Source organism: Nyctereutes procyonoides, unplaced genomic scaffold (assembly GCF_905146905.1).
Source record: "Nyctereutes procyonoides isolate TBG_1078 unplaced genomic scaffold, NYPRO_anot_genome, whole genome shotgun sequence".
Classification (NCBI taxonomy): Eukaryota; Metazoa; Chordata; class Mammalia; order Carnivora; family Canidae; genus Nyctereutes; species Nyctereutes procyonoides.
The window spans coordinates 1,035,811-1,058,612 of NW_026575136.1; the positions used below are offsets into that span (position 1 = coordinate 1,035,811).

General features: G+C 38.3%; 1 protein-coding gene across 1 annotated transcript in view; it reads left to right on the forward strand.

The window, feature by feature from the left end:
* The window catches only part of LOC129495535 (thrombospondin type-1 domain-containing protein 7B), a 741,731-nt gene that overhangs the window by 241,176 nt on the left and 477,753 nt on the right, over positions 1 to 22,802 (forward strand). The window contains exons 5-6 of the mRNA XM_055303120.1: positions 2,593 to 2,748; positions 13,960 to 14,157. Of these exons, the coding sequence (XP_055159095.1) occupies positions 2,593 to 2,748; positions 13,960 to 14,157 (354 nt within the window). The remainder of the gene's footprint in view (positions 1 to 2,592; positions 2,749 to 13,959; positions 14,158 to 22,802) is intronic.

The following is a 22,802-nucleotide window of genomic DNA, read 5'->3' on the forward strand; positions in this document are numbered from 1 at the left end:
GCACAGGGTTGATACTCAGTAGGTACTTACTTATCAGTGTAGGTTGAATGGCCTGAAATAAGACTACATAATACAGTGGTTAGGAGCACAGACCCTGGAGCCAGCCTGCCTGGATCACAATCTCAGCTCGGCTCCTAACTAATTAAGAATGTGAGCAAGTGAATAAACATTTCTCTGTTGCAAAATCCCCATTTTTAACTTGAGATGGTGATAACATATATCTCAAAGTTATGCGGGTTAAGTGAATTAATTTATAACCAGTGCCTGGGATTCACTAAATATGTTTAAGTAGATTAATTAGTTTATATGCCCTACTTCCTTTTCCATCACTACCTAGTTTTTTGGGGAGAAACGAACTTTAGAGTTTGTGAGAACACATGCTCATAAGCCTGGGCCCAGACCCAAAGGCCTTTCTGTCTTAAGACCTCTGACTATACAGCTTTCAATTCCTGTGATGCTTTGAAGCATCACTCTCCATCAATTTTATTAATATGCTACTTGACTTGCCCTTCTTGATTGAGAGCTCCTTGAAAGCAGACACCATCCAAGAAAGTCTGATTTAAAGTGGGTACTAATGGTTTTGGAATGAATGCATAATGTATTCAGTGAAGGGCAGTCTTATGTGTTTTATTTTGCTCACTCCTAGGTAAGGAATCACAGGCCCCCTCCCCCAAACTCACAGGTGGTGGTGATGAGGTGGTGGTTGCTGGCCACCTTCTCTCTTTATTTTCATCTTACTCAAGTATATCACAGGTTGTTCTTTATCCACAATCCACCAGTGTCATATGTACATCCCAGTTCCGGTCACTCCAACCCCCCCATCTCACCATTCTGGCCAACACAATCTCTGTTTGATCACTGCTACTCCTGAGCCTGCCAGGTAACCCACCAATTGCCACCAATATCTATGCTCTCTTTCTATCTCTTCCTCCTCCACATGGCTTGTGATCTTTGACATTTCCATTGACCATCTTGCTTTGCTCCCGTCTTTTATTTTAAGTCAAGTCAAATCCTTTTGGTAAAATATATAAGAATTAGTTGAAAACCAAACAATTTCTTACATTTTTTTGTGAACTTTGCTTTTCCCATTGACTGTCACAAGCACCTCAAGCTGCCTCACTATTCATTAGAAACACTTCTGCCATGATTTACAACTTCTTGAAAACAGTATTTTGGGGGGCACCTGCATGGCTCAGTCACTTAAATGTCTGCCTTCAGCTCGGGCCATGATCCTGGGATCCCGGGATTGAGCCTTGCATCAGGCTCCATGTTCAGCAGGGAGTCTACTTCCCCCTCTCCCTCTTCTACTCCCCCTGCTTGTGCTCGCTCTCTCTCTTTCTCTCTCTTTCTCTCTCTCTCTCTGTGAAATAAATAAGTACAATCTTTCAAAAAAAAACACAGTGGTTTTTGCTTTTTAAAAATTTATGTACAAAGTTCTGCTGGTCAGAGCTGCGATTTATTGCCGTCTTTGCCAGATACAACGGACATCCATGTAAAGAGTAAAGAAGCAAAGTAGATGATATGATTTACCACCCAATCCTGTCACACCCATCTTTGTCTTTGAAGCACTTCTAATCTGCTTAACAAGGTGGACATGACACATGGGAAATATTTAGACAAGAGTATAAGCCAGTTCATAAGATAAGACTATCTGAACTTAAACCGTTTGATCACAAGCTCTGAACTGCTCCCAAACCACTTTTGTGTGGGATCACTCAGTGCAAACATAGTTATGCATCTGGCTCTTCTTTTATTGTGTCATTTCTATCTTAACTCCTATCCTGTTATAATCTCCATAAGAGTCAGAATCTTATCTTCTCCTTCATCTGTATATTTTCATGGTGCCCAGAGTGAATCTGCATGGAGAAGGCACTTGGTGAGTGCCACTCATGGCCAGGTGGTCCCTGTATCCTGAAGGGACCCAGTTCTGGGCGTACCCTGAGTGCAGGTACACCAGGAAGGGTGGGAAAGCTCCCTCTTTGGCATCTCCCCATGGCTTCTCAGATATTCCTTGTGTTTCTGGATAGCCTCACTAATGAAACTGACTTTGAAGGGCTAATTCTGCAGTCACAGATCCAAATTTTTCTTCTTTTCTAAAAACCATTTTTCTTCTGTGTCTTTGAGAGCTCCACACCTCAGGGGAGTAGCAGCAGTAGATTGGTTATGCCAAACACCCCACCTCAGGGTTTTGATTTTGATTTTTTCGCGGCAACCTAGTCATTTATATAGTTGAGATAGACTCATCTTGAAACTTTACAAAGCCATTTATTTTTTTTTTTGAATCATAACTCTAGATAATTTGTATCTGTATTTCCAGTCGTCTCTTGAATTCCCAGAGAATACTCTGTGAAACAGGAAACTCAGGTGCATGCCCTTTGTTGCTGTCTTTTTTTTTTCCCCTAACCTTTTCTCACCCCAAATGCTAATAGTGTAGAGCTAAGCAACAGGTATTAGAGAGTGTTTATGTTTTGTTTGCCTATACCCTTTAACCAGAAAGCTGACTGTGGGCAAGGTAGGCATACAAATATAGACATTAATAATTCAAGGGGTATCCAGAGAATGTGACATAGACCTTTTTTTTTTTTTCTATAGTCTCTAGACCTGTGAAAAAGACATTATGTTTGGGACCTGCCCCTTCAGCCTCTCAGCTCTGCAATATCCCTTGCTCTACAGACTGCATCGTATCTTCCTGGTCAGACTGGGGCCTGTGCATCCATGAAAACTGCCGTGATCCTCAGGGGAGAAAAGGTGAGTGTCTTGTTTGTGCGTGCTTCATTTACTTCCAGTGTACACACAATTATTCTGGTAGCTAAGTAGCCAATTAAGCCTGCTTAAGACAATATTTGTTTGTAAAATGTAGATAACCAGCTCAAGCCTGACAGCATTTAGTTATTAGGGAGGCTGTGGAGGACATTTCCATGGAACAAGAATCTGACCTTGATTGACCTTCAAGTGAGGCTCATAGCTGGTGAAGTGACTACTACTCAATATGGTATAGCCATGTTTTATATGTATAATGCTTATTCTGAGGAAATGAGACATGATTTCTGTAATCACATCAGGAAACAACTGTTTTGCGCATCTATTTATTTTCAGATTTCCACATGCCGAACTTGTTGTTCTATTTCAGATTTTTCACAAAGGGCATTTATGCGTGTTGTTTACTTTTTGATGTCCTTGGGCTTAGAGTGAGGTCTTCAGACTTGATATGCTTGTTTAATTCTGTAGGCCTCTGTAGTCTTGTTTCCATTAGTTTGCTGTTATTTACACATCTTCATCTTCAGAAGTTCATTTTTGGTGACACTTTGGCTTTTTTTTCATTGGCCTTTCAATTTGTATTGATACTATATTCCCTTCAACAGAAATGCTAAAAAGAAGTATTCCTTTTTCTAGGAGAAATGAGCTCCAAGAACATTCCGGAAATTAGGTTGTGTTTGCTAAGCCCTAACCCTGTCACATGCAAAGAGAGAATGCGTGGCCAAGTGCTTTGTGCTACAAAGCTGATGCTCTCAGCTTAATTCTGTGTCCATTTGAAAATCCACATTTCAGTGATTCCTGGATTGCTCACATGCACACATGTGCATGTCCAAGTTCACACACCCACGCTCTGGACTTTTCTCTTTACTCTGACTCTTTGTCCTAAGACAGAAGAAGAGAATGTGTGTTGAGTCTAGATTGGGGAGGAAGAAGCTAATTTTAACTCTTTTATCAAATAATAGAAATCTGGATCTCTGTGAAACCTGGAGGGTTGCAGTGGAGACGCCCATGCTACTTTTTTATTAGACTTATATCCAGAATATCTTCAAGCCTCTTCAGTTTATGAATAAAAATAATTTCCCATTAATGCTAACACCCACAAGTTGTTGTCTTGTGGTTTACATATGTATTATTGGACCTTGTAGGTCTCCTGTAGTTGCATATGAGACTCCCCAGGATGACTTACATGTTATCAGAACCAGCCTTCTTATGTTTGAGCCAATCCAATTAACATTGTTGTCTAAAAAAAAATCCCTGAATATTGGACTCTGGCTTCCGCAGCCACTGTGGCTGTGGGTGTGGATACTCAGGTACATTGGCTATTCTGAGTGCTACCTTCCTTTGATTTTGAAGTTGTAGAACCCAACTAAGCCAAGGGGGCCTCATATTATTTTATAGCTTTTTGTTATAAGTAACAGAAATCCAATTCAAACTGGATTAAGCCAAAAGAAGGAAATTTAGTAGCTTATGTGGCTAAAAATAGAAGGGAAGATAGGGCTGCAGCCAAAAATATCAATAGGCCAGCAGTCTCACTCTCATTATTTCTCTTTACAGACTTCTATTTCTACAGTCTTCTGTTCTTCTCTTTCCATTTACAGTCTTCTATTTCTCCATCTCTTAGTTCTGCTTTTCTCTGTATTCAGTTTAGTTTAAGGCAGGCCCTCTCCATGGAGAAGAGCTCAGCATTGATTTATTGATTTTTTTCTTTTTCTTTCTCTCTTCCTCCCTTCCTTCCTCCCTCCCTTCCTCCCTCCCTTCCTTCCTTCCTTCCTTCCTTCCTTCCTTCCTTCCTTCCTAATTTCTCTTTCTCTCTCTCTTTCTTTCTTTGTTGAACTTTTATTGTGTATACTTCTCATTAGTAGATTTAGGTTTAGTTAGCAAATGTCTTTTAGTGATTATTAATGCCCCTGAGTGATAGATAACAAAAATTTTTGTAACTCTTAGAAGCTCTCTGATCTGAAATATCTATTTTTTAAAGTTTGTTAACAAAAAGTCCAGTACCAGATGCTCTAAATCACTTCAGTGAAATAATTTTTTTTTGTTTCTTTGGAGGCAGTATAATATTTAACAGTATTTTATCCAATTGGCTTTTGATTTAAAATAAATCAAAAGAGAGAGAGAGAGAGAGAGAGAGAGAGAGAGACACACCCCATCTCATCCTAATAATCCCAACTCAAGTACATAAAATTCAATTTGGGATTTCAGTAAGGCAGATTGTGAAGAGTCTTTCGATTTTATCTAAACTTTCAGCATGGTTTGCAAATTGGAAACTGGAGAATGAAGCTAAAAAATTTTTGTTTCCTTGATCCTTAGATACATTCCTTTTATACTTTAGCTTTCTAGAATTAATATGTCACAAAATTGATATGTACATTTTATGTAGAGGAATTTTTTTTTCTCCAAAACATTGCAATAAAAGCAATGTAGTATGTTATAAAGGAGCTCTCTTATTGTTATGGTCAATTAATTTTGTCTAGCTTTATTGAGATATAATTGACATACAGTATTGGGTAATTTTAAGGATAAGACATACTGATTTGATATAAATATATATAGCAAAACAATTGCCACAATAACACATCTATCCATCCTCACATAGTTACCTTTTTCCTGTGGTAAGAATTTTTAAGATGTACTGTTTGTACCCCCATGTTCCTTACAGTGTTAAATAGTACTAGTGCAGCACACAATAGTAAAAGTGTGGAAACAACCTAAGTGACTATTGATGCATAAATAGATAAAGGAAATGTGATATATACACACACACACTTACATATATACACTCACTCATATATATTTATAGGGATATTATTTAGCCATAAAAATGAAGGAAATGCTACCATTGTGACAACATGGATGAAACTTGAGGATATTATACAAAGTAAAATAAGTCAGAGAAAGACAAACATTGTATGTTCTCACTTATATGTAGATTCTAAAAAACCTGGAATTATAGTAACAAAGAGTAGAATACTGATTGCCAGAGGCTGGATGGTGGGGAAAAAATGGGGAGATATTGATCAAAGTTTACAAACTTCCAGTTATAAAGTTAGTAAGTTTGAGGATCCAATGTGCAGCACGATATCAACAATACTGTATTATATACTTGAAAGTTGCTAAGAGATTAAATCTTTAAGATTCTCACTATGAAAAGAAAAAAGAATTATGATTTTAGAGTGTAGATAGAGTAGAAAGAAATGTCTTTCTTAATACTTCCAGGAAGAATCCTGGAACTGAATCTGTTTGGCTAACCATGTGCTACCCTGACCCAGCCACTCTGGCCAAGTCCTACATGAGACCACCCCTGCAGGGACAAGGCTAGGCAAGCCTCACCACTGAGAGTCAGGGAGGGGTGGCTTCCTCAAGGAAATACGAGGTGCTGATACTATGGGAAGTAAAAGCAATGCTGAGGTTAATCTTAATAGATGGTTATTAATTGCTTATCCCCTTTGTTCTGGGCCAGAATTTCTACAGTAATTCAGAGAATTATTTCTTCTTCATTCTATGTTGTAATTTTTGTCACTTGAGCAAATTTCCACAAAACCCTTTGTTAAAAGTTCTCTTTCAACTTTTTTTTTTTTTCAATCTTCCTTTTCCACATAATTCTGAACTGGTCTGTGGAACTCAGCTGGGAGTCTCACAACCTTCAGACCCCTCTGTTTGCCCCCTTGGCCCAAGATGCTTTAATGCCAAACCTTTTCTTCATTAGCCCCTATTCCTCTATTGTATGAGTCAACTCTTGCAAATGCACCCTGGTCCATCATTCATTAGATATCACCTGTTGTGAGTTGAATTATATCCTTCAAAAAAAAAAAAATCTCCATTCCTAACACCTAGTATATGTGAATATGACCTTATAGGGAAATAGGGTTATTGCAGATGGACTCAAGTTAAGATGAGGTCATATTGGATTAGGGTAGGCCCTATTTTAATGACTGATGTCCTTACACAAAGACTGAGATTTGGACACAGAGATACACAGAGGAGAATGCTATGCAAAGGCAGACATTAGAGTGATACGTGTATAAGCCAAGGAGTGCGAAGGATTGCCAACAACCACCAGAAGCTAGGGAAAGGATGGGGGCAGTCTTTCCCCAGCACATTCAGAGGAAGCATGGCTCTACAGACCCTTTGATTTCTCCAGAACTGTGAGACCAAAAAAAATTCTGTTATCTTACATCACCCACTGTGGTCTTCTCTTTTGGCAGCCCTAGGTATACTAATACCAACTTTGCATCAGCATTTAGGCTCAGCAAGTCATGACACTTCATGATATTTCAAAACTAAAGTGTGGAGAAGTGAACCGATTTGTCTTAAATTTAATAGTGGCCCAGCCAGCACTAAGAACCTGGCTTCCTATCTCCCTAGTCCAGTGTTCCTTCAAATACTGGGCTTCCTTAGTGATTCCCTCCATAGCCTAAGGAAGTTTGGATAAAGGCACAAATCCAATGCCAAGCTTAGCAAAGAAGGCCTCTGCCCACATGCACCATATTGGCCAGTGGAACCCATTAGTCTTGGGAGCCAATAATTGAACCAATGTAGGATAAGGCATGGGACATGGGATTTGTTTTAGCTCCAGTGTGCTACCTTTGGACTGCAGTTGAGTGAGAAAGGAAGGGTGTTCCAAGAATAGCTTGAGAGAAGCAGGTAACTGGAATGTTTTTTGCCTCAAACAATAAATTTTTCCAAGAGAGGCACAGCCTATGGAGCTGAAGGAAAGGGTGGAGACGATAGAACTCACCTGAAGGTAGTGAAGGTAGTACTGTCACCCAGCTACTTGCAGAGTGAAGGGTCATGTTGGGATTGATGAGAACCAGTCTCTGTTTTATAGGGCTCATACTTAGGCTGAATCACCTGCCCTAGGCACTAAGTAATCACAAACAGAAGAGCATGTATACAGCAATGATTGTTATTCAGGTCTGGAAGTTAGGTATTTTATAAATGCTTCCCCAGAGCAGAGACAATTTTGATTTTTAAGGTCTTTCTAAAATCTGCCAGGACCACCTGCCTCTAATCCCTCTTGGGAAAAATAAAGAATAGAGTTTTCCCTCTAGGGAAGTGATTCTGTGCCTACAAGGAGTCCAAGCATGTTATGATGATGGTAAGTAATCTTCTTGTTATTTCTACTGACTTGTGAGCCTGAAGTCTGGGATCTTTTCAATCTGTCTGTCCCATGGTCCTACCATGAGGGCTGCCAGAGTCGCTGACTGGCACAACGTAAATGCAATTTGGAATTCCACAGAGGCTGCAATACATGAGCTAATGCATTAAACATCACAAAACTCTGGGATGTAAACTGAACTGTTAAGCTTCACATTTGAATTCCCTACCCTAAGGAAATGCAGTGAACCTTCCTATATGCATTTCATATATATATATATATTTGGAAGATAGAGGATTTGAGGGAAATATTAGCAAACAACAGCAAGAAAATTAATGTGTAAAGTTGGAGATAATTACTTTTTTTCTCTTCAATAGTCTTTTCCTCAGTCACTGTGCTATTGCTTTGGTATGTTCCTTTTGTTCAAATTAAAAAAAAAAAAGAAAAAGAAAAAGAAAGGATGGGAAAGCGGTTAATTTTGTGCATCTAACAGAAGAAATTAGTTACTCTAGAAATGATCATAATATGGCTGTTATTCTAAGGCAGACATCCTTCAGTCAGAAATCCTGTAAGGTTTGTGACTGTCAGCCATTCAGAGTACATTAGAAAATCAGCCGTTGTACGCAGCCTTCACACTTTCCACCAGGTCTTTGATAGGCAGACAAGGGGAACAGTACTCAGCGGGTTGGTACTTGTCAAGTGAAGCTAGGACGCCTTTCAGAAGAATTTAAATTGGATCAGGTTTTATCATTCATTGCTTTATCTTTGATACACTCCTAGGGAGTTATAATTAGAGATATATGTAAGAGAAATAACCTGAAAAAATTGCTGATGAATGAACTCTACACAAAGATATAATACATTTTTAAAAATTCTTTTTGATACAGAGACATACATTTATATGACATCCTTGTCCTTTTCATACATATTCCAGAAAGACATCCTTGCCCACAGAAGTTGTTTTAAAGAACAAGTTGATGGAGGCTTCTCAGTACAGTGTCACAATAGGTAACTGCTTATGTGGTAGAACTTCAGGGATTTCTTAACTCCCCCAATAAGGTATTTACCCCCAGTCATACGTCTAAAGTTCTAAAAATTCCCATAGGAAAAGACATCCTGAAACTGGGAAGCCATGAATATCTTTACAAAGACAGTCTTTTACACTCTGAAACAAATCAATTTAGATAACACACCAAAGCAGGGCAATACTGCATATTTTAGATCTTATATAACAACAATGGGGGAAATTTTCCATTTTCCGTTCTTGCCTGCTATATAGATCAACTTTCAGTGAGAAGTCTATAAAAATCATTTTGATTTGTTATAGAAAATGTGTGTGCCAAGAGATAGTTTTTTCTTTTCTCTATTTTTCTATGTCTGTGTGTGTTAGGATGTTGGGGGTTGCATGCCTACTTCTCATTCTAAGTGTTGAGAGTTCTCATGATCAAGATTGCCCTAACATTAGTTTTTCTTATTTTCTATATTCACAGCAGGGTGCAAACTAATAATGATACTGTAAAGTGCTACTCTTGCAGGAATGGTGGTTGATTTCTAAAGGGTTAGAACCCTTTGTGTTAACAACACAAAGTTGTTACCCTATTTCTAGGGCTGCCAGAGATGAGGAACCAATGAGATGCTTAAGATGGAATAAGCTTTTGTCATCCTTGGTCAACCTGCTGGCTACTGCTTCAGGCCTGTTCAAGAGGCGTTAGTGTGGAGACACAGTATTGCCCATGGATAGCTCCATAGAAGCTTACATGGACACTTTGGGGCCACAAGCACATGGCCTCAAACCTACATTTACCTCCTATGTCTCCTTTAATTTTCCCATGATTTCATTTGAAAAACTTTGGCCCATCTTCTGCCATTTGTGCTTCTTCTCTTTTCTCTCCCCAATCCACAATTCACTCTTTGCTAAAATTCAGTAAAATATATAGTAAGCCAGCAGAATATACACTAAACTTTGGGTTCATGAAATTAAAAAAAAAAAAAAATCCTGCAAATACCAGTTTCATTAAAGGTGGATTGAATCTGTAGTCATTAAGTGATTGTTAAAACTCATTCTTGCTGCCTCGTGCCTAAAATCCCACTCTCCGGCCTGCACACTTTCATTTTAAGGAAATGATCCACAGTTCCTGCAGATTCACTGTATGAAGTGGGGCTAGAATACATCACACAGAGGAGCTGACTTGAATTATTTCTTATGAAGAGGGGATGACTCAAAAAGTCCTCGACTGAATTTCATACATATCTAGTTAATCAATAACGTGCCTCTGGAGCAGTAATATAGTCTCGTCTGATCTTAGTTTTCACATCCATAAAACGTGAATGACAACTTACAAAATAGTTTTGAAGATTTATTATTTTGGGGTAATGTAAGTAAAATGGCTGGCACCATCTTGGGATAGGTAGATATTTAATTAATACATGTACCTTTTCCCTTTGTTGGACTGTATGCTCCATGAAGAATAGATGTTTTCTGTTCCTCCTTTGGCTTCCCACAGTACATTACAGTGATCTACATATGGCAGTTAATGTTTACTGAATGACGCTATCTTATTAATATGGAATTCAGTAAATGAAGGTAAGTGGTTGGCTGGCCCCAGACACTGTGAACTTGGCAGTTGTGTATCTTTTGAAACAGAAGCACCCTGGGGAAGCCTGATGTCTATTGCAGGCATGAACATGAATGTGTGATTAAAGGTTAAGCACTAACAAGAGGCTCCAAGGTTTCTGTTTTATGCTGAGCTTGTGCTGTGATTTGATCCTAGTTACGGTCAGGACAAGGGCAGCATAGATGAAAGACTGGACAAATTTATTGACTAAGGAGGTGTAATCTATAGATTTATTGTGAGATGGATGCAATTTGATTTGTGGAGGGAAACTTCACATACCCCTCAATGGCCTTAAGTTCTAGGTACTAGTACACCTAGAATCCTCAGTAAAGACGACTAAGTTTCTTAGTTGTCAAACCTTATAAATCATGGAGACCCATGCTATGTCCTGCTCAAACGTGTAAACTAAACAAACATAAACGTAAGATGGTAAATAAGCAGCATATGGACACATAAGAATAGAGGTCATGACCCAAGCTGTGTGGCAATGAGAGCTTGGAGCTCAGTGTAGCTGGGTGACCATCAAGTGCAGTTGAAACCTTGTATGAAAAAAAAAAAAAAAAAAAAGAAACCTTGTATGTTTCCTGTGTCTTTTCTGAAGGTGGCCCAGGAAGGGAGTAGATCCCTTTTGCAGATTTTTGTTGTTGTTGTTCAGAGATTTTACTTATTTATTCATGAGAGACACAGAGGGAGTCAGAGACACAGGCAGAGGGAGGCGAAGCAAGCTCCATGCAGGGAGCCCCATATGAGACTCAATCCTGGAACTCCGGGATCACATCCTGAGCTGAAGGCAGACGTTCAACTGCTGAACCACCCAGGTGTCCCCCTTTCTGCAGATTTTAACTAATTAATGATACAGACTTGTAGGTATAAAGTATGGCAGAAGCCATCTATTATTTTAATTGTCCCTGACCTTAATATTTTCAATGCCATGATCATGAATGTGGTCTCTGATTGGCTGAATGATACCTTCCCCTACATGGCTGATTGTCAGTATAAAAATCGAAGAATCTCTTCTAAAAGGAGCTCAGAGGTGCCTGGGTGGCTCATTCGGTTAAGTGTCTGACTCTGGATTTCAGCTCAGGTCATGATCTCAGGGTTGTGGGGTGGAGCCCCATGTCAGGCTGTGCTGGGCGTGGAGCCTCCTTAAGATTCTTCCTCTCCCTCTCCCTCTGCCTCCTTCCCTGCCTTTCTCCTCCTTCCCTCTCCCTTTCTTAAAAAAAAAAAAAAAAAAAAAAAAGAAGAAGAAGAAAGGGAAAAATAAGTAGTTCATGGGTTAACCCTAGAGCAAGAAAACCTAAATAAAGCACTTGAGTATTTTTATCTAAAATACTTGTCCAGCCCTGTAATATTCTAAGGAAGCTCAGCTCCCTCTTGTGGCCTAAAACCATGTGTCCATTAGTTCCAAACTCCTTCCTTGGCTGTGTAATTTTATAGGAGCCAGTCTTTTGCCAACTATACCTTGAGCTTTGTAAACTTTTCATTTCAATTACTATTGATGGGAAAATAGGCACGGCTTTGGGAAATCTGGGAGAGATATATACCTGGCTTTGTGACTTCACATGCTCCCTAACTTGTCCTTTTTCCCACCTCTTGTGGGAATGGTAGTGGGGTATCTAACTTTCATGGTGGGACTTCAGTGTTCTCATACTCTCTTTTTTTCCTGTCATAGTCATCTGTCTGTCCATTTTTTTAAATAAAGATTTTATTTATTTATTTGTTCACGAGAGACACACAGAGAGAGGCAGAGACATATGCAGAGAGAGAAGCAGGCTCTTCAAGGGAAGCCCAATGTGGGACTCAATCACGGCACTCTAAGATCACGACCTGAGCCAAAGGCAGAGGCTCAACCACTGAGACACCCAGGCATCCCCTGTCTGTCTCTTTTAACTTATCTAAAAGAAAAAGGTGAATAATTCCTTAAAATGTTATCACCCAATAAGATTGGTTTCATTAAAAATAAAAGGAACTAGGTACTCTTGGGTGGCTGTGTGGTTGAGTGTTTACCTTTGGCTCAGGTCATGATCCTGGGATTCTGGGATCAAGTCCCACATTGGGTTCCCTGCAGGGAGCCTGCTTCTCCCTCTGTGTATGTCTCTGTGTATCTCTCTTGAATAAATAAATTTTTTTTAATTTAATTTATTTATGATAGTCACAGAGAGAGAGAGAGAGAGAGAGAGGCAGAGACACAGGCAGAGGGAGAAGCAGGCTCCATGCACCGGGAGCCCGATGTGGGATTCGATCCCGGGTCTCCAGAATCGCGCCCTGGGCCAAAGGCAGGCGCCAAACCGCTGCGCCACCCAGGGATCCCAATAAATAAAATTTTAAACAAAAAAAAAAATTTAAACAAAACAAAAATAAAAGGAATTGAAGCAATTAAGCTGGTAAACAGAATTTGGTATGATAGAGACTGGAAGTAAAATATGAGATTCATGGAAGGCAGGCATAGCCTTCAGAAATGATATGTCATCAGGGCCAGAGATTGAAAACTCATAAACCAAATGGTTGTATCTAGTTCTCAGTCACTTTTCTTTTCTTTTAGGCTACTTTGTTTTTTAAAAACATAAATTAGTTAAACATGCAGAGATTTCATATAGAAACAAAATGCAACTTGGATTTCTATTTCTTAGTCAAAAATTAGGTTTGTTAACAGAGGGTCCATATTCCCTCATGGCAATAGTCCATGGAAGCTATAGAATCGCCACCTCTTTTAGAGCGAGCACATATTCTCCACTTCACCATACACCTCCACACTCCCTACAGTTGTATGGTTGAATCATTTTCCTCGATTTGTAGCTGCTTGTCTCTTGTAGCCTGAGTTTGTCACTCTGTGAGCTTATAGCGTGTAAGGCCCATTTATATCCTTTTTATAGTGGGCTGTTTGGCTCTAGTCCCACTACATATTTTTTAAACTGATTAACAGTCTAGAGACCCATGTCAAGCCAACATGGGAAATGTGGTCCAAAGAGGTGCTATGTTCACAGGGCAGGCTGACTTAGAAACCTCAATGCACAAATTTCTTAGTTACCAGGGGTATGCCAGATGTACACATGTACATCTAATACAGTTGTACTCCACATTTCAACTCAATGTGGAGTAACCAGAATATGAAAAACAACAGAAAAAAGAATCCATGAAATGGATTTATCTGTGTTTAGGCTATTTCTGAGAGTCTTCATTTATTTCTGCTGGTTTATTGATTCTGTTGGACAACATGCTACTTACTACTTGGTTTGATTATGTGTGGCCACGCCAAGGTTGTTCAGTCTTGGAGGACAGCTTTCCTCCTCTAGTTCTTGTCCATTTTCTTTCCCTTTCTTTTCGTCTATTCCTTCCTTTTCCTATAAAGGAAAACACCTTAAAATAATACACCTTTTAGAACTATAGAGAATGAAATGAAAGTTTCATCTCTCTTCCAGTTGCTGCTGCTTTTCTTCTGTTGGATAAAGATGGAATACCGTGAAATTTTTTTTTTTTTCTTTTCAGGATTTAGAATGAGACGGCGTCATGTTCTCATGGAATCCACAGGGTCTGCAGGCCACTGCCCTCATTTGGTGGAGTCTATCCCTTGCGAGGATCCGATGTGTTACCGATGGCTGGTATCCGAAGGGATTTGTATCCCTGATCATGGAAAATGTGGCCTGGGGCATCGCGTCCTGAAGGCCATCTGCCAGAATGACCAAGGTATGAGGCAAAGCAACATGTGTTGTTAAGTGATATCTGCCCTATGTCATGTCACTGCTCTCTAACAGGTCAATTTCCCAAGGAAGAGGAACACAACTTTTCTACCTTTGAATATTTATGTTTAAGTCAGATGCCACACTGCTGTAAAGTAAGCTGCCTTAATTTAATATGAGGCCATATACTGCAAAAGAAAACTATAGGATTATGCCTAAATGCAATATAGTGAACCTAGAAATTTCTCTGCAATTTTCAATCTATCAAGATAGAGCATTCGGAATTCCTTTGGGTAGTCTTCAATTTATCAATACCAAAGAAATTTTCTTTGCCTTTTTTGAGGTCGATATGCAACATGCTTTTATATATTATTAATAAATACTATAGTTTGTAAAGATTTCAGGGCTGCAGTTCTTTCCTAAGGAAAAAAAATACTAAATCTTTTCATTTATATAACATTCAACTAGAATCAGTTCTAGACATAATACTGACATTACTAAGGAACCATTTTTAAAATATAAATTGTCAAGCTTTACAAAAACATTAACAGTGGCATCTTTCCTTCATTGCCAAGCTTCTAGTACAATAGTTGTTTGAAATGAAGGGTGATTTAGAAAATATGTAAGTCACATGGAAATGAAAAAAGTGACATTTTTAAACCTTATCCCATAGTTTAGAAAAAAAATCCATCTCTTGGAAGAATATTGACTATGTCTATTAATCCCATTTATAAGGCTCTTGGTGTGTGGAGTGAAATGTTTTGACTTATGAAGTATATAGAAGGAAATTACAAAGTGGGTTCAGAGTGGCTATTTGCTCCCACGTGGGATTGACATTCAGCAGCGGTTTCCTTGTTTCTCTCCTTCCTGTCTCCCACAATCCCTTTTTCTTTCTTTCCCTCTTTGACTCTCTCCCTATCCTTTCCTCACTTTTTTCCTTCTTTCTTTCCCTCTTCCCTCTTCTTTCTTTCCTCTTTTTTATCTACTTTCTTTTTTTAACCACTGCCATGATTAGACAGATGTACACTTTATCAAGCCAATGTAATCAGTTATCTAATGAAAGGTATTTGTTTAATTAAATAGAGGCCAACAACACATTATATTAACTGCAACCTTTCTGAGTAGTTACAGCTAATAATGGCTTCTAATATTACTGATAATTTTTGGATTGTGGTAATGTATGTACAATTTATTAACAGAGGCAAATAAGATCATGTTTGTATTGCTTTTCTTTGAATTCAGGAAGAGTTGTTTAGAGGTTCAAACCTGGATTCTGCACTTAGCCAGGTTGGAACTTCAGGTCTGCTCCTCACCTTCTAGACCATCTCAGGAAAATTAATTAACTTGTGGAGGCATCCTTTCCTTCAGTTTGAAAATGGATTGATAAAACCTACCTCTCACTCTCAGATTGAGAGAGTTAAATTGGTTATATAAAAGTATTAATGAGGTGTCTGGCACATAACCATTCAAAATATGCTCTAAGTTTATTTCACTATAATGCACATTTATTACTCTGCCCTGGGGGAATTGTGCAAAGAACATTCTTACATAATATGGAAATAATACTGAGTATTAGAATAACCATACTACTTCTTCCTCCCAACCTCCTGCTGTGGAAACAAGAAACAAGAAGATCCTTTGGTTGAGTCCCAAAGACAAATGACTGTCAGACTTTGTCATCTCACAGCAGGTATTAGAGGCTTGTCATGATAGATTATGTATATAAGGCTGAGGAGTTTTTCACAATTTGTTCTGTGCCTTCTATCGTATTGCAGGTGTTATATGGTGATCTATAATTAGAAATACATATTCTCCTCATTTCTGGCACAGAGGTGTTAAAACTCTTGGAACTTCCTGAGCAATAAGAACAATGGGAGCATCTTTGATTACATTTGGCCTCTTGCCCTCAGTTCCTGAAATTGCTTCCAGAAAGATGAAATGGGTGCGTTGTGACTCAGAAAAAAAGGTGTGTTGTCACTCACTCATCACAGAGATTCGGGGAGAATGGTGGGTAGAAACCCTATGCCTTTTCCCTGTACTTCATCCTATGCATCTCTTCCACCCGGCTGTTCCTGAATTATATCCTTTCACAAGAAATGGGTCATCTAGTAAGTAAAACAGGCTTCCTGAATTCTGTGAGCCACTCTGAAAAATTAATTAAAGCCAGGGAGGGAGTTGTGGGAACCTCTGATTTATAGCCTATTGGTCTGAAGTACAGGTTGGCATCCTGAGTTGGACAGCGTTGTTGGAACCTCCAGTCTGTAGCTGGTTGGTTAAAAGCATAGCCTACCTGGGCTTGCATTTGGCCTCTGAAGTGCAGGGCAGTCTTGTTGGACTGAGCCTTTTACTTGTGGAATCTGATGCTATTTGTAGGTAGGGGCAGAATTGAATATTAGGACACCCAGCTGGTGTTGGAGAATTCTGTGGTGTGCTGTGGGGAAACTGCCCTTCCTCCCCCAACATATACTTCCTTAGCCACTGAAAATGGATGCAGAATCCTTTTTACAAAGGTATCAATGTTACCATTGTATAGCACTTCTAGAGGGGTTTTTTTGTTTTTTTTTTTTTTTTTTTTTTTTTTGCTTATTCCTATGAAATGGCTAATTTTCAACATTGACCTAGCCTCTCAATTTCTATGGGGAGAAATAGAAATTACTACTGGCTCATATCGGTTTCATGAAGTCTTTGTGGTTTTTACATACTTGAATGGGCTCCCTAATCATTTGTGGGGTATCAGCCTTGGTCATGTTTACAAGAACAGGCTGGCCTCCTGGTAGCTAAAGCCATCTTTTGTCCAGTGAGAAATTAAAGATGTGCTCTGGTTGCATATCTTGCAATTCAGCTTCTATGAAATTCTGGGTAATTTATGACAGAAGTTTAGCAGAGAAATGCTCCTCTTTGACTCTCCACCTATTATCATAGTCTTTCTAGATCTACAGGAATTGACACAACTGTTGACACTCATTTAAATGCTTAGAGAGAAAGAAAAAGGTTGAAATAAACTTAAGTCAGCTGTGATTTTTTTCGTATAACATTTGATAGTTTTATTTTTACTACCCTGAATTTATTGTTTTGTACGCCCTTTCAGAATTTATTTAAAGTTAAGTGCATATGACCAAAAGAAATATCTTCATTTTGGTTAAAAACAAAAACTTACATGAAATCTCATCAGGCTTAAGGCCTGCTATAATGTGCGAAGGTAACTTACTTTTAGGTAAATAAATATATGTCTACTTCTCCTTCTTACCCCCACCCCGCAGTGTGTTTTTTTTTTCCTCTCTCTCTCTCAAATGAATAAATAAAATCTTTAAAAAATAATACTGCCACATTGAAACCAGTAACTATAAATAGCAATTTGAGATGTGCAAACCTTGTGGGTTAGTTTAAGAAAGTAATCAAAGATCTAAGTAGTCATTAATGAATTTCTACAGCTATCTCTGTAGAAGGTATGTTTTGACCCATTCTCTACTTTGATTTATTAGTGATACTGTTCACTCTTAATAAAGTTCCTATTGCTCACCTGGCTTGTGATTGCAGCAAACAATGGGTCAGTAATATTCATTTTAGGAAAAAATTAGATTATATATAATAGATTACATGAGTAGTATAATAGAAACAATGAGTATTCTCTGATCACTACTACTTTGAATGGTCATTGGGCTTTGATTGCTTTCCTCTGCATAGTATCTTATCATTATTCTGAGTCGATAGAATTCTACTGAGTATAGAACATACATAGTTTTTTCTTGTCTCATCGACAAGCAGGTTTCCTCCATTTCAGAGGGCATTTGAAAGTAAATGGAGTGTGATGCAGACTGCATACCCAACCTATTTCTCCTTTAAATTATCAAGTGAATTCACTGTGTTTTAAACTTTCTCAAACATGTAACTAGTTCACTGTTGCTGGGTTTCACTGGTGGCTGATGAAAGTTTATCACTATGTGACATCTTCCCAGAGCAGGTTGGGAAAATCCCCATAATGCCAGGGCACTGGACAGCATTCCCAGTGGCTGGCGAGTGGCCTCTGTTTATCATTTTTCATGTCTCCATAATGCAAAGTGGACAGATGATACCACAGGGTCATTGGACAAAAATCAGGCTACTTATTGGGACAGTCAGACTGTGAGTACTCATCACCTGTTTGGCTCCATAATTTGCTGACTAGGTTATCTGGAGAAAAAAAAAGAGTCTGTATATTTCAGCAAACATCTTTATTCAGAGGTAATGCTGTGTACATTCTGTACTTGTAGAAAGCAAATGCCCATTTTAGCGTAATGCAGGATACAATATATCAAGAAGAACACATGTTGACAGGTCCATGGAGCTAGGGTTCTCCAGTGTTACTAGAATGCCCCCTTGCATACAGGGATACTTATTTTTCAGTTGCACTAGATTTTACCCAGGCAAATATTTTCCGTAAGTGGTGTATATATTTGCACAGAAAGTTTGAGGGAAGATTTCCCATCATTTAGGTTACTTTGCTTTACATTTCGGAGGCATTTTTCTGTTAGTTTTTTGCCTTGCATCATTAACCTTGAACAATCCAAAAATATGATATTTAATCTTGGATAAAATGGCGTGTTCTTGTAAGCATGTGCTTGTAAGTACCCATAGGAGGACTTTAATTGGTAGAAAGCATGCTAGAATAATCATTTAACTGGGGTAGATTGCAATTTTTCTAATGTTTGTAAATCTGATTGGAATGGAAGCTTTATTTATTTTTTTAATCTTTAAATTTCAAGAAATGTCTTTTAGGTCACCTTTGAGAAGAAGGTCAAACTCTATTCAGATAGAAAGTTATTTATCAGAATATTTTGTGACTCACCAGAATTCTAAATAGAACTCCCTTTGTGTTTTCAAGACATATTTTCTAAGCCCTTTGCTCATGCTGTATCTCATTTTGGTCAACAAGTGCTGCTTTATTTCTCCTCTGTATTTCTTTTTCTTACAAGACTTTCTAACTCTTATTTTAGCACAATATTTACTTTCTTATATTTTAGGAAGAACAAGGAATAAATTATTAGTGAAGTATTTCTTTGCCACACAAGTACAGTCTGCAGTCAATCAACCTGTTAAAGTGACTCTACAAATTAGAACCACCACAGAGAACACAGAGCCTCAAAATAAATCTCAAAAAAAATTTTCTAAAAGTTTTGAGCAATGGCACCTTGGTGGACATAAGCATCTGGATTAAAGATGTGCATTTTGGAAGGGATAATAGTAATAATAGATTTTCTTTTTTAAGTTACAAGAGGGTAGCTTATTTTCTTATACTGTTTCTATTTTGAGAAAGACACGCACAGGCAAACACTTAACTTTGCATAAGGTTTGGGAATTTTAAAACTGCATTGCTAGGAGTCAGAGGGATCAAAGGAGAGGGGAATAAATTTGGACATGCATTTTATATTAGCAGGGCAAATCCAGAGACAGCTTTTTTGAAATAGTCGGACATAGCATGCACGTCATTTCTTGCTCAGGTCTGCTTGGCCATTTACCATTTCTGTGCATATTGCCCCCCAAATTCCAGCTGACATCACCTGGCTCTCTTTGCTTGAGGAATTTCTCTGCCCACATATGCAGTCAGAAGTTCTAGGGAATTGAGAATCCCAGGGAGCAGCCTTCAACCAATGATTGAGAGTTGTATAAATATCAGTTCCCTTGCCCCTCAGATGGGGTAACCTTGAGATGCAAGTTCTGTGCTATTTCCTAGAGCTCCCAGGGAGAGGAAGCTCCGTTTAATCATCAAGGTGACTGATTTGATCACAGGCCCTCTCTCAGCCTTCTTTCCCTTTCTGTCATATCCTCCATTCTTGCACTGGTTCTCTGGCATTACTCCCCAATAAATATTTGCCTAAGACTCTATCACGGAGTTTGGTTGTGGTATGACTCAAACTGAGACAAGGATGCCCGCAAAGGTATTTCATGGATCCATTCCTATAGAAGATAGAGGATCCAATTACAATCTTACTATATTGATGATAATATTTAAACAGCTTTCAAGAAAGAAATGATGCTGCCACTCATGAGAGCTCATTCAATACTTGGAACAACCATCCCTATATTTTTTAAAGATTTTATTTTAGAGAGAGAGAGAGTAGGGAGGAGGAGCAGAGGGAGAGGGATAAGCAGACTGTACTGAATACAGAGCCCAACACAGGGCTTGATCTCACAAGCCTGAGATCACAATCTGAGCTGAAACCAAGAGTTGGATGCCTAACCAACTGAGCCACCCAGGCACCCCTAAACAACCCTCACTATTTACAATTATTTGCTAATATCTGACAGGCTTTAATATACTGCTCTGTCCTCCCCTTTGAAAGCATAAAAAGCATTATTGAATCCCATTTCTTTCCCATTTAGGCAGTGCTGGTAACTTATACCATCCTCTTGAGTCTTATTTTCTAACAATTGAAATAATTTATGACTCTAGGGGAAGGGCTAGCTAGGTTCATATTTTCATTTTGTAGTGTATTCCAGAATGTATTGGAATATTTCTGAATAAGAAACAAGAAAAAAATTGCAATATTTCTTAATAAAAACAAGAAAAAATATTAAAGGAATTATTTGTGTAGGAAAATTGGGTCTGAGGTGTTTGGGGAACATGTTGCACTATCTCTTTTGTTGTAGATCATTCAAAAACTACAGTGTTAAAATAACCCATGGGATTATAGAAAGACTAGTCATCAGAGAAATGCAAATCAAAACCACAATATGTTATCACCTTACACTTGTCAGCATGGCTAGTAACAAAAAGACAAGAAATAACAAGTGTTGGTGAGGATCTGGAGAAAAGGGAACCCTTGTGCACTGTTGGTGGAAATGCAAATTGATATAGCCACTGTGGAAAACAGTATGGAGGTTCCTCAAAAAATTAAAAAATAGAGATACTATAGGATTCAGTAATTCTACTACTATTTGTCCAAAGACAACAAAAGCACTAATTTGAAAAGATACATGCATCCCTATGTTTATAGCTGTATTACTTACAATAAGCAAAATATGGAGGCAACCCAAGTGTCTATCAATAGATGAATGGATAAAGAGGATGTGGTATATATATGCAATGGACTGTTACTCAACCATAAAGAAAAATGAGATCTTGCCATTTGCAACAGCATGGATGGACCTAATATGTTAAAGAAAATAAGTCAGACAGAAAAAAAAATGCCATATAATTTTATTTATATGTGAAAATAAAAAACAAACAGAAACAGACCTATAAATACTGAGAACAAACTGATGGTTGCCAGAGGGGATGGGGTGGGAGGATCCAAAATGGATGAAGGGGAATGGGAAGTACAGGTTTCCAGTTATGCAGTTATGGGATGAATAAGTCATGGGGGTGAAAGGTACAGCATAGGGAATATAGTCACTGGTATTTTAATACTGTTGTATAATGACTAATGGTAGCTACATTTGTGATGAGCATAGCATAACTAATCAATTTGTCAAATCACTATGTTGTACACCTGAAACTAATGTAACATTGTGTGTGAACTTTGCTTCACTTACACACACACACACACACACACACACGCACGGAATTCCTTTACTCCAGATTCAGTAGGTCTGGGATGAGGCTCAAGGATTTGTATTTCTAACAAGTTCCCAGGTGATGCTGATGCTGCTGGTCTAGGGATTGCAATTTGAGAAACACTGTTCTAGGCAGAAGGGGGCCTTTGGACAGCCTCACAACGTTAGTGTATAACAGAAGTAAGCTACAGCAGTGACAAATACGTCTTATACTTAGAATCAACAGAAATATTGATTCTAATCTGTTGTTTCTTGTTTCCTGCTGGGGAAGTTATTTTTGAAATCTGTGAAATATATTACTGTCTTTCCAGAAGCAAGCAGTGAGTAAATATTCTTTTATTTCTTTATTGTTACCTAGATGGATTACTAAAAGATCAAATTGTGGAAAGCAATAGTGTACTCTTGCAGAAACAGAAGACACATAATATGTGAGATGAGTTATTTAGGTTTAGAGGAGAGAATTTTCATTTTCAGCAACCTATCTTTTTCAGACCACCAACCAGTAGCAGTTTGTTGTCAGTGTCCTTACTGAGGGAAGTGTGGTGATGACAAATACGTTGTATTAAATTTTGAAATGAACCTGACTTTGCAGTTGAAAGTGCCAATAAGATCAGGCTGCTATTCATGCTACAGGAATCGGACTGCAAAGGAGATTAAATTTGAGAGTTCCTGTAGCCAACTTCTGCATTCCCTTTCATTTAGATGTCTTGCAGTGAAATTAAAGGTGAAATTTTAATAATGCTTGGCAATGAGGGAATCCAAAGAGAAAAATAGAGGCTTGTTCTAATCAGAGTTTCCCCATCCATGTTTACCAGGAAGGTGGAGAGTAGATGTAAATGGTGAATCAATTTAAATGCTAAAGAGAGAGGAACTGCAATGCAGCTTAAATATATTTACTGTACATTGTCAATAAACAGGTATTGTATTTTGAATTACTTCCTCTTTCCACCTTGTTACATACCCACATATTGCAATGTATGTGCAGCTTTTTTCTCTGTTACCAAAATTCCTAAGGAAGTGACTGCATTAACATCACAATCCTATTAACTATAGTCTGATTTTTCCGATTTTATTATTTGGGAATACCTTAAAGGAAATTGCTTCCTCAGTGTACTTGTG